Source organism: Coenobita brevimanus, chromosome 65 (assembly GCF_032717465.1).
Source record: "Coenobita brevimanus isolate Jiangsu-jjx chromosome 65, ASM3271746v2, whole genome shotgun sequence".
Lineage (NCBI taxonomy): Eukaryota > Metazoa > Arthropoda > Malacostraca > Decapoda > Coenobitidae > Coenobita > Coenobita brevimanus.
In genome coordinates this window covers 21,910,579-21,927,364 of record NC_137018.1, presented here as the reverse complement: position 1 = coordinate 21,927,364, position 16,786 = coordinate 21,910,579, and the positions used below count along the sequence as shown (strand labels likewise).

Here is a 16,786-nt window from a genome sequence, read left to right as displayed (position 1 = left end):
TCCCTACATGTCAAGTGCGGTTGGTGGAGGATTAGTGCCCCTCCCTGTGAAACAATTAACTCTAAGCCCTTGGCCACCCCGTCTGGGATACATGGCGTCTGGCAATGAACGAATGAATGATGTAGATCTGGTAGTATGTGTGGACATGCATGTACCACATAGTCCCTCTCAAAATTTTTTTCTTCTGTAAAAACTAATTGGAAATTCTTATTTAGTGCTTCACAAATATCCTTCTCTTGTGTATAAGTGATTCCCTCGTCCGTAATTGATTGTACTGAATGTAGTTTTGGCCAGAGAGATGGTAGTTTTGGCCAGAGAGATGGTAATTTTGGCCAGAGAGATAGTATTTTTGGCCAGAGAGATGGTAGTTTTGGCCAGAGAGATAGTATTTTTGGCCAGAGAGATAGTAGTTTTGGCCAGAGAGATGGTAGTTTTGTGCCAGGTTAGAGTACAAAGGGTGTAGTGTAACTCACTTCCCCCACAGTCTGGTATGCTTGTCAGTTAATCCATAAGTTGTGATGTATCTCAAGTAACATTTTCCCAGGCCAGCCATGCACAACTTTTCTACCCCATTCCCAGGCTGGGGGTGACTTGCCAATGACATGAAGCTGTTTTTTTTCATGCTGCACATAATGTGTACAGTATATATATGCTTTTGCTTTGACGCAATGTAGCACCCTGCTTCATATATATATATATATATATATATATATATATATATATATATATATAACTGTGGTAGGTGGTGGCGATCATCATCCACTCACTTGATGTAGTGCTGCCTACTTCTTCCTCAGCCTTTATTTATTTATTTATTTTTTTCTGTGCCTGCCCTCCTCTCTTCCTATTTCTCCCATCTTTCACTTCTTATTGCTTTTCTTTCCTTTACAGGTGGCTTTACATTGAGTGACAAGCCAAATGGTTTCCTGTAAGCCAAGAAACCATTTACAGTGCTGGGTGGTAACCATACAACCAAACCATACGTGCTCCCTACGTGTCAACAAGTGGGTTGGTGGAGGGTTAGTGCCCCTCCCTGTAAAACAAATAACTCAAAGTCAATGGCCACCCCTTACAGGATTATGGCGTCTGGCAATTGATTGATTTGATTGATATCTTTTACTTTGGTTTTGCTTCTGATATAGCTGTAAAACAGCTTTGGTTGATCACTACTTTTATTTATTATATCCTCCTCAAACTGTTTTTGGGCTTCCCTCCTTATTCTTGTATAATCGTTTCTTGCCTGTTTGTAATTATTATACGCCCTTTCATTATTATGTCAACAAATCTCTTCATTCTTTTGATTTTTTACATTCTGTATTGAACCATTTCTGTATTTTCTTATCTGCTTCTTTGTGCTGTGGGATGTACTTCTGGACTCCTATTTCATAAAATTCACAGAATTTTTTATATACAGCATTTAAATCTTGTCCTCTAAGCTCATTTTCCCAATCAACTTCTAAGAAATACTTCTTTAGGTCTTGATAATTTCCCTTTTTATAGTTTAGGCCCTTTTTGTAACTGTCATTGCTGTTTACTATGTCATATGCTATCCTGAAGTTATAATTTAGTACTGCATGATCGCTTTTGCCGAGTGGAGGGTGATATATTAAACTGTCAATGCCATTTTCTTGCCTAGTAAATATTAGATCTAGCACTGAAGGTACATCGTCCTCTTTTTCTGGTGGTTTCCCTCACATGTTGCATTAGGAAGAACTCTTGTACGAGATCCAGGAGCTTTTGGTCCCAACAGCTTTCTTGGCTAGTTATATCTAGAGTATTCCAATTTAAATTTGTGTTGAAATCCCCAGTTAGTATAATTCTTTCTGATTTCTCTTCCATTTTATGTAGTAATGATCTTAAACTCTGAATTGTACTCTGTCAGGTCCTCATATTCATCTCTTTCCCATGTGTTTGATCTGGGTGGCATGTACAAATTGGCTACAATTACTTTACCTTCAGATGTGTTGATCTCTACTGCAATCAATTCTACTTGTGATGGTATATCTAGTTTTATTTCATTGACTTTTAGATTTTTCTTAGTTAATATTATAATTCCTCCTCCTTTTTTTAAATGTCTGTCTCTTCTCCATATATTGTTTTCCTCTAAGTTTAGTATGTCATTGGATATCCTTGGTGTTAATTTTGTCTCAGTTAGGCATATTATTTGTGGTTCATTTTCTCTGACATAATCATTCATCTCTAGTAATTTAGATACCATTCCATCCACATTTGAGCACATCAGCTTTATCTTCTTGTTTATATACTTGTCATGACATGGTTCTACTACCTTCCTCCTTTTGATTCCATCCTGTTTGTGTACCACTTTCGTACCTGCAATCCTATTACTTTGTAAAAAAAAAACTTCTTCTTCTCCTCTTCCGATCTTCCCTCATTTTTTGTTTTTGCTTCCTCCCTTTTCTCTTTCAGTAATTCCAGTTCCTCTTGTGTTAGGCATCTTTTTATCCATACATTTTTGAACTCCTCTTTTTCCATAAGATTCTTTGCATTTTTTAGTATCTCTTCCACAGTGTTTACACTCTGGAAAGTCACCTTTAGAGGTCTTGTCTTGCTTTTCTCATATTTCCCTAACCTTTTGTGTTCCTCTATGTCTTTACTACAGATTTCCTCTGATACTTCCTTCAGTAAGCTCATTACATTTGCCATCTCCTTTTTGTCTCTTGTGATCTTGTTTTTTAGATCTTCCTCTTCTATACCAGTGATTACTATAGATTTGTTTATATCTACTGAATCTCTAACTTTGGATTGTTTTGGATTATTCTTTTCACTTCCATTTTAATGCTTTTTTCCTCCACCCTTGTTTCTAAGTCTTTCTTTACTTTCACCATTTCAGCATACGTGATTTCCACATCATTTTTGTAGCTTTGCACAGCTTCATTCACCTGTGTTATCTTCTCCTCAATATCACTGCTCTGGTCAATAAGACTGCTTACTTGCCTAATTGTCTCTGTGTCATTTTTTAAATCTTGCATAACACTCTCGTGATTGACTACCGTACTTGCCATTTCACTCACTTTCTTCCTAAGTGTACTCAGTTCCACTGTGTGTGTGTGTGTGTGTGTGTGTGTGTGTGTGTGTGTATTCATTACTGCTTTGTATATTTAAGGTCACTCTGGGATGGTTGTGGCAGGCATGGTGAATCATTTAGGGCAAGTCAAACTAAGATGTGGGCAAAAAGATATTTTTCCCATGGGCTCTGTGTTTTTCATTACACAGTTTTCCTTAATGCTGTCATGTTGTCAACCAATTAGCTATGTTAAGGCTGAGCCTATTTAAAGGAATAATAATACATATGTAGTATATATATTAAATTTTAATTTAACACAAGTATATACATTATGCCATCTCATTCAACTGGCTGAGTGGATAATGAAATATGAAAACCTGCTATCTCCTAGCAAGCTCAAGCTCAACTGACCAATACAAACAATAAATTTTGTAGATATGGTGAACTGATTGTTTAACTCAAACAGTATACTGTATATCACTGCAATACTGTGCCAGGGTGGTGTAAACGAAGAAATGTAAGCTTATTTTAAAGTCCCTCAAAATGAAAGAAACCATGGAAATCCCAAATGATAGTAAGACAGGGAAAACAAGGGTGAAAGAAATTCATTTCCCATCATTAATGATTACAAATCTTCGAAAAGGACTGAAATGTACTACACTGCCAGTCCACCTAAAGCAAATAAAAAAAGTATTTACCACATATAGCTATGAGCTATGATGAAAACTAGAACAAGCTCAAGCAGGTTAGTAAATTGCTCATTGATTTTGGATAGTCCTTTCCTTGTATATATCCTCAGCCTCACTTCATCTTACCTACTATCATCTGTCCTCATATACTATCTTGTATTCTAAATGGCATCCTTTGTTGCATTTTATCCATTCACTTACTGTAATTACAGAAGTATTTCAGTACCTTTATTTATACAACCATCAGTCTTATCTCTTTGCTTTCTCATCTTTATCTACAGTTTCAGCACTTAAATGATGCTATCTTTGAAGCCTCTGGAAGCATAATCTGCTCCCACCTTTCTTTCAGAAACCTTAGGGAATTCGGGGTCAAGTGGTGTCACCATGGGTTTGCTGTGGATCACACGCCATCCACCTTTCCGTTTCCAGTCCTGAAGGAGAGAGAAGACGTAAAAATAAATCAAGGAGTAAAATGGTTAACGGAGGTGATACAGTGTCATTGAAAAACAAGCTGCTTTCAAATCTATCTATCTATCTTGCCAAATGCCTTAATCGCCCTAAGAGGCGGCCAAAAACAAATCCCCTCCACATCACCCTGTCCTCGTGTCATCTAGCTGCCCCTTCTCCAACTTGCACCACCCTCTCTCATTCCTTCATCTCATCCTCAGTCTCCCTTCCCCTCCCCTCCCCGCACTCAGATACACTCTTTGTTTGTCTCCTTCATCTCATCCTCAGTCTCCCTTCCCCTCCCCACCCCGCCCCTCACTCTTTGCCTCTCTTCATCACCATTCTCTATACACCAAGCCCTCGTTTTTTGACTGATCGTTATTCGACAATTCATTGTTCTGACATTTATAGATCAATACCCTTTTTTGTTGCTCAACATACCAGCTGAGTTGCCTGTCTCCTGTGCTATGCCCTGCTGATAGGTTGCCTCATCTGTCTGCATTTCTTTTTGGCCTTGTGGAATACTACGGCGCCACTATGGCTCCTCTCAAGATCCTTACTATTACTGTCAAGCACAGTCATGTGCTCACCAACCTGAGTGAGTGTTTTGCCATCACATGGTCGGGTGACGATCAGGGTTACCAGATCTGAGCTCGGCAACATTACCAAACTCCTCAATTTCCATTACTAAACATAACTTTTCATTACCTAAACATAACTTTTCATTACCAGATTCTTAAAGCAGGCATTAGTTCTTCACTAATTACATATACAAATGGAAATAATCACTCTCCTTATAATCAGCTGCATGTTCATTATTTTCGCGATACGTATGCTAGCAGATTAACCCTCTCTTGCACGGATAAGTTTTAGTAAGTTTTCCAGCGCACAATTTTATTCCACCCCCCTCCCCGTCAGCCTCCCCCGCGCACCACTGAAAACATGTATTCTTTCCTTATTTTCACAACCCAAACATTTATATATTGCCATGAAACCTACATCATCTTATTTGCCAATGTTTGTTCTAACTAATAAACAAAAAAAAAATAAAAAAATAAATAAATAAAAAATAACAGAAAAATATGCATAAAAGTACATTAAGCCAGTGTGAATAAACATTTTGGAATGTCACTCTCACTTCCGAACATCCTAGTTCAAATGCTTTCCATCATACAGAAAAATGTTATTAGAAGTTTTGAAAGAGAATTTCATCAGCTTTCTAATCAGCCTAGTCAGGTTGTGGTACAATTTGTAGTTTTTGAGAAAATAGCAAAAAACTAAAATCCATTTTTTATCAAAAACTAATTATTATTCAGGGAGCTCTACCACAAAAGTTTTCTCACACAGTTTATATTTTTATTTCATAATCTTGTGTAGAATTTCATGAGCTTTCTCATGGTACCCACAGATTTTTCATGCACCTCATAGTTTTTGTGTAAATCGCAAAAAACTACTGGGTACCCACATTCATGCACTTTTTGTCATGTGTGCACAATAAGTTATATTCCCGCCTATGTAACAACAACTTTTCATCAGAGAGATTACATTGTTATGTCCTGTACATACATAGAATTCACTGATCTTTATCATGGTTCTTACAGTAAACTGATACGTTGCTCCAGCCATTGTTTTAAAGCAAAGAGATTCCTCGTACAGCTCGCGAAGAGGTCTCTCAGGGTTAAAAGTACTGGAATATGAAGCAGGAGCATCACCCGCCGCTTCCCAAATATCTTCGTATCTTTTTTTATACTAATACCATATTCATGTAACTAGTTGGTACCTTAACACTGACGAAATGCATTTCATTTTTTAAAAATGTTTGTTATCTTTTCTTTTGTGTGATAATATCTTTATTTATAGATTTTTAGGAGACTGGTGTTACACATGTATGATTAAACTACTGCTACATGCACACAGCCCATTCCCATTCCCAAGTTACCTGTGTCTCATACTGTGGTGATCCAGGCAACTTCACCGCTTATTTCCATGAGCGCTTTATCTAATAGACTTGTACACCATTCCACTTTTCATTACTGTCTTCAGAAAGGCAAGCACGTGGTATAATTTAAGGCTGTGGTTAGGATTACTGCCATTGCCGCTAAATTCTAGCCACTGTAATCCTAATCACTTCCTTTTTACGGTAGCTATAACTTAACCTAAATAACCTAACCTAATTCTAACATAGCTGAAAACCAAACATAACCACTAAATATTAGTGGTTTATGCTGAAAGGTAATAGTATTAACCAAACCTAACCTAAACTGACCTGATCTAACCTAAACTATTTCCAACCCAACTGAACCACCAAACAAAACAGCTAAACTCTAGCTGCCATAATCCTAATCTTGGTTAGGATTGCAGAAGTTGCCGCTAAATTCTAACTGCCGTAATCCAAATCACAGCTTTAAATTATACCATGTGCTTACCTTTCTGAAGGCAGTAATGAAAAGTGGAATGGTGTACAAGTCTGTCAGATAACCTGACCTGACCTAACCTAACCAATTTCTAACCTAACCACCACCAAACAAAACTGTGGGAAAGCCCGGTCTCGGCCATGGCCTTCCTATGGGACTCGGGGTTGTTTGGTCAGACTGCCTAGGGAACAACTACTACTACTACTACTACCGTTAAATTCTAGCTGCCATATTACTAACCACCGATGGGACCCCACTCAAGTATTAAAGTATCAAGTATTAAAACTATTTCCTACCACTGGACTGATTCGGAGATGTTGTTTATCAGGTCTGACATATATTTTTGCAATATATCACATGAAAGGGCAAACAAAACAAATGACGGCAAATTTGCGCTCCTCTGGTGTACCAATCTCGTGATTTCTCTCCCAGAGAGCACCTCCGTGGCATATCAACCCTTCCTTAGGCTCCTTTTGGGAAGAGGCTGTTTAATACTACCAGCCCAATACTTTTTGAGTAAATGGACGACAAACGTAGAATACTCCTCCGAGCGCTGCATAATTTTACTGGAAACAAGAAAAAAACACTGTCTTCCTCCACCTTTACTTAAAAAATATGCTCTCAAAGGCTTATATTTTGGTCATGTACATACATAGAATTCAATGATCTTTATCACTGTTCTTACAGGAAATCGATTCGTCCAATACTTTTCAAGTAAATGGGTGACAAACGTAGAATACTCCTCCTCGCTCGCAAGCGAGATAAAAACACTCTCTCTCCCTGCCTCGCCCACACCTACATACAGTACTCGTCAGAAGTATTCAGCGTTGTCCGCCGGGCGCGCAATACTTATGGCCCAAAAAGAATCACCCATTTTTGGGGGTAAGAACTGAGCCACAAGTTTGAGCTCCGAGCATGACGTCACGGTAGCCTGAGGCCTTCCGACACGCTGGTTGGTTCCCGCCTCAGTCGCCCACGGGCTGCCTGAGAGAGAGGAACTCCGCCGAGTGTCCCTCTCAAATTGCGCCATTTTTTACCGAGTGTCCCGCAGTGTTTTGCCCTTTAAAACTTTGTTATGGCACCTACCCGTGAACTATCGAGTGAAATCATATCCCAGATCATTGCTCTAAAGGAGGCAGGCCACCAGACAAAGGAAATTAGTGAATTGGTTGGTGTGGCATGATCGAAAGTGCGTCGTTGGTGTGCGCGGTTTCAGGAGGAAAACAGTGGTGAAGTTCCCACAAAGAAACCGAGGTCTGGTAGGCCTAGGAAAACTTCCCCAAGGTCTGTTAATGTTTTAAAACGTGCAGTGGAGTTTAATCCTCGTGTGAGTGCAAGGAAAATTAAGGAGAGCAACCCAGAAGTGTTTGGTGAGGTGTCAGTGAGAACAGTGTCTCGTAGGGTTCATGAGCTTGGTTACACAAGTCACAGGCCTGTGAAAAAGCCTCTTCTCTCTAGCAGCCAGAGAATTCGTAGGCTTGCCTTTGCTAATAAATATCTAAACTGGGGTGAGGAGCATTGGTTGTCAGTGTTGTGGTCTGATGAGGCAACGTTTAGTGTTACCTGTAACAGAGGAGCACGCAAAGGTAGTGACCCACTTGACCCACGTTATGTAGAAAGCACAGTTAAACATCCTGATTCACTCATGGTATGGGGTTGTTTCTCAGGGAAGGGTTTGGGGAAGCTTGTTGTACTTCCCAAGAACCTCAGAGTGAATCAGGATGTTTACCTGGAGCTTCTGTGTGATCATTTACCAGACTCCTTCGAGCTAACAGGTGCACGAGTGTTTCAGCAGGACGGTGCACCTGCTCACAAGGCCAAATCGGTCACCAATTGGCTTCGTGACTGTGAGGTATCATTCATGACAGACTGGCCAGGAAATAGCCCAGACCTCAACCCGATTGAAAACCTCTGGTACCTCGTAAAGAAGAGTCTCCAAGGGAAGGACGTGAGCTCTCTGCCTAAGCTGGAAGCCGCCATTCATGACTCCTGGGACAAAATACCGCTCCAGCACCTCAGGAGCCTCGCCCTTTCACTTCCAAGACGTCTCAGGTCCGTGAAGAAATGTAAAGGCTACCCTACGAAGCACTAAAGGTAAATAAAATACATTATTTATATGTTTTTTCAATGTTAAAAGGTTTATTTCTCAGGAGAGACGCAGGGCGCTCCATACTTCTGACGAGCACTGTATTTTCACTCGTTAGGTTTTATTGTGTTCTTTTTTTACTCAAAGTATTCATGTAAAATATCATAAGCTTTTTGTCAGTGCTCTCAGAAGCTCAACATCACTAGTCTTTTTGCTAGGTACTGATACTGAAGCTGAACTTTCTCCCATCTCATATGTGTATATGTAAAAAAACAATACTTATCTGTGTAAAAGATACAGAAATATAGAAATACATCAATATACAAATCAACAAAATATGAATAACTCACTTCCTCCAGAGATGTTGAGATGCTGGCAAGACCTTGAGGAGTTTGAAGATGAGGAGTTATGTTGTGTGTGTGTGTGTGTGTGTGTGTGTACATCAATATACAAATCAACAAAATATGAATAACTCACTTCCTCCAGAGATGTTGAGATGCTGGCAAGACCTTGAGGAGTTTGAAGATGAGGAGTTATGTTGTGTGTGTGTGTGTGTGTGTGTGTGTGTGTGTGTGTGTGTGTGTGTGTGTGTGTGTGTGTGTGTGTGGCGCATTTGTTCTCTCCTCCTTGTGTTACGTTTGCCTAACATGCGATGCACACAATAGATTTCTCCACGATCATTTGCAGCACAACATACGAATATATATATGTGGCAGCATGGCATATTTCTTGTCTCTGATCCTTGCGCTAGGTTTGCGCTAAGTCAGTCAATGCATGCAATATTTCTCGACAAACACTCGCTGCACTATTTTATACGTATATTTCACACTAAACCATTATGCAATATAAAACACTATCACATGATTCCATTCCATCCTCCTCTATTATTCCCTTCCCAACTCTATGGCATATGTGATCGCCTGTTCCCTTAGCAACTATGGCATATCTCTATGGCATACATAACGCCTGCTATGGTACGTCAGTTATATATTTCACTAATCCAGGAACTATATGCTTCACAAATATAAGTATTGGCTTCACTATAAAGGTACAATACTTACATAATTTATGGGCAGGGTGAAGCAGAGTGGAAACCCCGCTATAGCAAACCAGACTCCTGCCTCTAGGCCTAACGGCTGATAATGGGCCTCAACTCTTTACAAACAATATATCTATGTTCCACAGACACAATCACTTCACAGTATAGTCAGAAACACAGTATAATCACAATATTTCAACAATGGCTTCTGCCTCGGGTGGGAGGGGGAAAATGGTGGATTTAAAGGGATAATTGATGCAGCACTACCCTTCAGCCCGGCTGGTCGTGAGGTATTGCGTTTTTTCTGCTGCGCATTGTCTTATCAGAACAGTCACAGTGTTGCCAAGTATTTACTTTAGAGGCAAGACTGGTATGCTAGAACGCATCAAAATTTGATGCAAATCGGCTGAAAACTTACTTTATGGCGAATTTTTTTTTGCTTTTTCATGCGATTTGCATCAATGTGGGTTTATCAGATAAAAAACATGGAACGTGATTCATGTCAACATGCCCAGGAGAAGTAATTAAAGAGAGCAGACAATCCACCATCTTCATCCTTTGTATTTTCATGAATGTGAAAAATCCGTCTGGTAATGAATCATGCTGATTCATTACCAAATTAATTTTTCATTACCAAATTGGCCCACATTTGGTAATGAAAAATACCAAATGGCAACCCTCGTGACAACTGCGCCAACAAGTAATGAACACTCTTAACCCACGATGTTTTAGTACCAGTTTTACGGAACGCACATCTTAGTTTGCACTAAATTAGGTAGGTCACAATCATTGGGAGGTCCTGGGGGCAAAGCCCCCCAGTTAGGTTTCAGTGCTTCCAGTTAGGCTTCCACCACTATTTTTGGTTTTAAATTGAATACATTTGATTTTATTTCGTGTGGTGACATCACGTCCAGTTGGCGGGATTGGCAATAAACACACTATTGAAGGCATTCAGGCGGCTTTCTTTGACATCACTTAGTAAGTATCTTTCGTTTGTTCTCCAAAATTTTTTAAATAAAAAATCAAACGTAAATCATCTGAGATGTATGTAGTACTAAAATAACTTCCCTTGAGAACTTAGGTCTATAAGAAAACTGCTCAAATCCCTGGGTCACTTTAATTCATATTTACCGGTATTTTTTCCATCTTTATTGAATATTTTTTGAATGACAATGGTGGTCAGGAACCTAACCCCCTAATTCTTAACAATCTTATGGGAAAAATTGGATTTGTTATTTGAAAAATTCGTTATTCAACCATTTTTAGTGGAAGGCATCCCTGTCAAATAGTGAGGGACAGGTGTACTGTATATGGCCAATCCATCTCGGAGTAGTTCTCCTAATGCACAGCCACACCAATACCACAGATCTCCGTAACTTCCTCATTTGTCTGTCTCCATATAATCCTACATGCTATTCTCTGATACAGCAAACCCTCTCTATACTGGATAAATTGTGGGGAAGCCTGATCTGATAAAGCCAATAATCCAGTACGTTCGATGGTCTCCCCTTGAACTGTGATTCCAAGCCACACCGTGGAAAATAAATGAGTAAAACAGCATATTCTATTACTAAAAATGAAAACCATACCCATTTTACCCTAACCTGGCTCATAATTTCACATCCTTGCCATAGCACTTCTTCATGACGGGCCCAAACAGATGGGAAAAACCACAGGGAGAGCTGGTACGACCCAAACTGGTGGGAAAAACCACAGCCAGAGCTGGTACAGTCAACCACACTTCACAGGTTTGCATATTAGCATATTTATCTGGGAAATTATTTCAAAAATTCTCAGGAAGATATTTCTAGCTTTTCCCACAGCATCAGCTGTTCCTAGTGGTTCATAAGTAATTTTTTTTGCAAGTCTTCCATGAGATTATTATTTTTTTTTTTAAGTGTCTGACTCTTGGCATAGGCTTCACAGCCTGCTATCAAGGCCCAGTAGTCCTCCTACATACCATACACCTCTACATGTCACCACTTCGGCGCTAACACCCACTGTCCATATTGAATACATGCTAGGGCTGTCTCATACAGGACTGGTGTATTGGTATTAGCGGGGGTATTTTTACAACAGAGTGTCACAGAGTGTGCAGTGAGGTTGGATGGTGAGGATATGGAGAATGTGAGTGCATTCAAGTACTTGGGTAGTGTGATGAGTAAGGATGGAACTTTGGGGGATGAAGTACGTGAAAGGGTACAGCAGGGAAGGAAGGTTGTTGGTACACTGAAAGCAGTGATGAGAAATAGGGAGGTGAGTATGGAAGTTAAGAAGTCACTGCATGATAGTATTGTGATCCCTACCCTGACGTATGGAAGCGAGGCGTGGACCTTGCAAGAGGGGAACAAGTCAAGAGTGAGAGCAGTGGAAATGAGTTACTTGAGAGGAGCATGTGGAGTGACATGGAGGGACAGGTTGACGAATGAAGAAGTGAAGGAACGTTGTGGGGTAGATGTGGATGTGGTTGAGAAGATTAGGAGAAATACACTGAGGTGGTTTGGACATGTGGAGAGAATGGAGAATGAAAGATTGACTAAGAGGGTGTATGTAGGTGAGGTGGAGGGAGGGAGAGGGAGGGGTAGACCGAGGATGAGGTGGAGGGATGGAGTTGAGAGGTATATGAGGGAGGGGGGGGTGAGTTGGGGGGAGGGTAGTCAAATGGTGGGTGACAGAGTGACTTGGAGGCGTTTTGTCTGCGGCCACCCTTTGCGGGATTAGGACGTCGGGCTATAGATAGATAGATAGATAGATTTTTACAACATGTCGGCGGGTCTTCTGGTAGATCAGTAAAGTCTGCTTTTATTAAATTCAAATCCTTAAACTGTTCCCTGCCTCAGCGGGGATTTGAACCTGGGTCCGGTAGGACTGCAGGCCACCTCTCTACCAACTGAGCCACTGCCTGTCATATACTGTACAGTTACCCTATATAGGTACTGCATGTGCTGTTCAGCACAGGGCATCTGCACTCTACAGTGTTTGGTATTTCACAATACAAATCTCTTACTATTTTCTCACAATGAAAGCTTGTTTGTGACTGGCTCCTACGGTAGTGTCCCTTAATATCTACCTACATGTCTTCTTCCTCCCTGTCCTATTGGCCATTCAAAGAGGGGACCCAATCATATGCCATCACGCTCATTCTCTGTAAGTTTATCTCATGGGCTGCACATCCATATGTGTGCTGCATCCTATTAAGGCTTCATTAACCCGAGGCATCCCATTGACATATGGGTACTTTGCAACATTTTGTCAAAGCTAGTCCTGTCGATGTACTGGTATGTCGTGCAATTGCAAGGTTCATAATTTGCACAATTTTCAATTTTCGCGCATGATTTCTCGTACGTATACACGGTACACCTTCCTCTATTCCTCTGCAAGATGCCAGGCAGGGACAATGTCTTACATCGCATAACCTCCACCTCCTCCCCTGCACGCCATTGTCTCAGCAATTCACCTGTTACCAATGACCTCGCCAATGAAGACATTCAGGGCCAGAGTGATTCCCCAATCGATGACAATGTGGAGGACAAAGTTTACATAGCATAAGAGGAAGAAACAGTCAGAAATGATGATCAGGTAATGTGGCAAAAAAGGTCAGGTATGTTGATGAGTTAGTGAGTGAAACAATGCTTATAATGCCTATATTACTCTTTGAAAACTAATATACTCTCGTACTACATATAAATTCATACCAAATAAATAAATAAATACCGTTCATGAGTGGTGTGGAATAGTTACCCTCCCATAGAACTCGTTTTCTTTGGAGCCAGCCTGATAGAAAACCCAGTAAGGTAAGGAGGTACTTCTACCTGTATTGAGTATTTTAAACCTGAGGTGGGTGATTTCTCTATGAATTTTTGATGTTTCTCACCAAAAGCTGAGGTTTTAGCCAAATATTTTTTTTTTTCCAAAATAGCTCAGGATTGGGGGGTGTCAGAGGTGCGAAATAGCTCGGGACGTGATGGGTTAATCAACTCCAATCTTCAACCCTGTGAAAAATGGGTCCTAATCGTGCTGCTCAGGGTTCATCCTGCCATGCAGTACAGAATATTCATCATTGTCCATAACGCACTGCACAGCAAACTCTCACCACCACCACTGCATGAGTGAATACAGTGTGCTGTACCATGAAAGGCTTGTGTATCATACCATGCTGTCTTTTTTGGAAGTATTAATGTGCCATAAAATACATTTATAGGTCTTATAGTGGGTCTGTAGGTAATAAGAATAGTTAAAACAGTGAAACCAGTGATTTTTGAGGAAAATACAGATTATTTGCGAATTTCAACCATTTGCACGGAGGGGGGGTACTTAACCCCTAAAGTACTAATAGGATCGACTGATCCTCTTCCAGAATTTGGCTTGATGCTGAATAGGATCGATTGAGGAGCCTTTGTAAAAAAAACTGCGGACACTAGGCTTCGGCCCGATTGTGACGTATATCGATGCAAACCAATAAGAACTAAGTCCCCAGTAGGGAGGAGGGAGGATCCGGGCCCCTACCCATGGCGCAGGGGGGTTGATTCCCCCACTGCCCTTTCACCACCTTCCTCTACCCCAATACCATTGTTCCCTCTCCCCCTCCCTCACCTCTGACCACCACCTGCTCCCTCCCTCCCCCTCCCCTACCATCCTTCATCATGCCACCATGGTTACCCCCCCCTTTCCCCCTCCTTCCCTGTCTCCCTAGGGAGGTTTATATCCCCCCCTATCCACCCTCCACACTCATGTACTCCCTCTCTGCCTTTCCTCTTTGTCTTGTAGTATCTATCTCCCACCTCTATATCCCTGTACCACCCCTCCAGGTCTCTCCCTTCCCCACTCCACCCCCACCCCCTGTAGTATACCATCCACTTACCTCTCCCCCCCTGCCCAGAGTATATTGTACGTCAATGTTACTATTCATGTCGTGTGTTTTCATTCAATTCCAGATTATTGTTTGTGTAACTGTATACACCAACCCACGAAACATGGAATGTATGTTTTTTCATGGTTTCTTATGAATCTCCGAGTATATACCGTAATGTTTCCCATAAATGTAAGTAATGTTTGTTTTTTATAATAATAAATTGTGTACTGATGAGTTTGTCCTTCTCTTACACCGTTATCATTATGTTGCATGCTTTAGCTTTTTTTTTTTTTCCCTTGAAATTCTTACAGCTACTTGATCTGACAGCTCTGAGGGGAGGGGATGGGGGAGAAGGGATGAGGGGAGAGGGGAGGATAGAGTTTGTAACACCAAGAAAAAAGTTTTGCATGCTTTAGCTCAATTTCTTTTTTATTTTGACAGCTACACAGCTAAGAGGGAAGGGGACATGGGGAGGGAAGGTACGGAGGGGAGAAGTGTTGGGGGAGAAGTGTTGGGGGGGAAGGGTGTTGGGAGTGAGTGAGGAACACCGACGTAATTATTTTGCATGCTATTGTTTTTTTTTGTTTTTTTTTTTGGGGGGGGAAGAGCTGGAAAATTCTGAAGGGTGGGATAGGGGAGGGGGGGAGGGGAGGAAGATAAGGGGGTGATGGGAGTGGGTGAGGCGGGTAATGAGAGGGGAAGAATGAGGGTGGGATAAGGTGGAACAGCATAGAAAACTGGAATCGCCCCACCTGGAAGGGTAACTTTTTTCAACTTTGATGAGCTATAGCTCATGAACCAGTTGGTTTAAAATGCTCTGGTTTGCGGCATAAGGTGCGTAAATTCAGGCTCTAAACCTTGGGCATAAAACTTTTTACTTCTGTAAAGGCCGATTCACACAAGCAAAATCGTGGCCGATTTTTGCCAAAATTTGCTCCCTGCTTGTCGTACGAGGCGACTAAAAGGGTTGGTGGTGGGTTAGTGCCCCACCCCGTAAAAAGAACTAACTAAAAAAGCAAATAAAGTGCCTCGGACCCGGACAGACCATACGCTGACGACTAAGGAACGGACAAAGGACATTCTGAGAGTAGGAACGTGGAATGTGAGAGGAATGAATGATGAAGTGAAAGAGAGAGAGATTGTCCAGGTGCTTGAGGATGCAAAAGTGGATATATGTGGATTGACTGAAACTAAATGGAAAGGTGAAAGGATGAGAGAATGGGAATACGGTGTAGGTATATGTGTGGGAGTCAGTGAGAATGAGAGGGCAAGAGAGGGAGTATGTCTGATGATAAGCAAGAAGTGGAAGGAGAATATAAGAGAGTATGGAACAGTGGGTGCAAGGATTGTATGGGTGAGGATGAAAGTAGGTATACAAGCATGGGCGATTGTATGTGTGTATGCTCCAACAGAGGATCGAGTGGCAAGAGTGAAAGATGAGTTTTGGGCGAGAGTAGAAGCATGTATGGACAAGTTTGAGAGGAGCGAGAGAGTGCTGTTGATTGGAGACATGAATGGCAAAGTCGGGAATGTACGAGTGGATGGAGTGGTTGGTCAGTGGGGTGTGCCAGCGGAAGTAGATGGGAATGGTAGTGCTTTGGTGGACATCTGTGCTGGTAAGGGGTTGGCAATAGCCAACACCTACTTTCGTCATAAGATGATCCACCGGTATACATGGAGAGTAATGAGGAGGATGGATGGTGAACTTGTTGAACAAAAGGCAATGATAGACTACGTGTGTGTGGATGAGCGAATGAGAAGGTGGGTGACAGAGTGACTTGGAGGCGTTTTGTCTGCGGCCACCCTTTGCGGGATCAGGGCGTCGGGCTATAGATAGATAGATAGACAGATAGAAATTCCGGCCGCTTCTTTTGCCGGTATGGATAGACCGACATGTTGGTCTACTTTTGCTGGAATCGGCAGAAAGAGGCCAGGCCGATTTAAATGGAAGCACCACACAAGGCAAAGCTCTGGGAATGAAGACGAATTCAACATCTCGTGTGTTTACACTACTACTACCGTTCATTCCAGTTTGGGTGTATTTGGTATGACCATGAGTATAAATGTATGATTATTTATGTATGAGTTAAAGGTATACACAAGGAATCTTATACATGATTTTATGCTTATGAAAATTTATGCATACAGCCCCTGAAGCCACCGGAAGCTGAGTGACAATAAAGGCTTGTTCGCACAAGCTAAATCGCAGCCGTGAGGGTTCATCTTGAAGTAGG

The 16,786-nt window shown here is 41.3% G+C and overlaps 1 protein-coding gene across 1 annotated transcript in view; it reads right to left on the bottom strand.

The window, feature by feature from the left end:
- Positions 1 to 3,313: 3,313 nt before the first annotated feature.
- Positions 3,314 to 16,786, bottom strand: part of ND-B17 (NADH dehydrogenase (ubiquinone) B17 subunit) — a 140,933-nt gene continuing 127,460 nt past the window's right edge. The window contains exon 5 of the mRNA XM_080276417.1: positions 3,314 to 4,145. Coding sequence (XP_080132543.1) covers positions 4,005 to 4,145 — 141 coding nt within the window. The 3' untranslated portion in view covers positions 3,314 to 4,004. The remainder of the gene's footprint in view (positions 4,146 to 16,786) is intronic.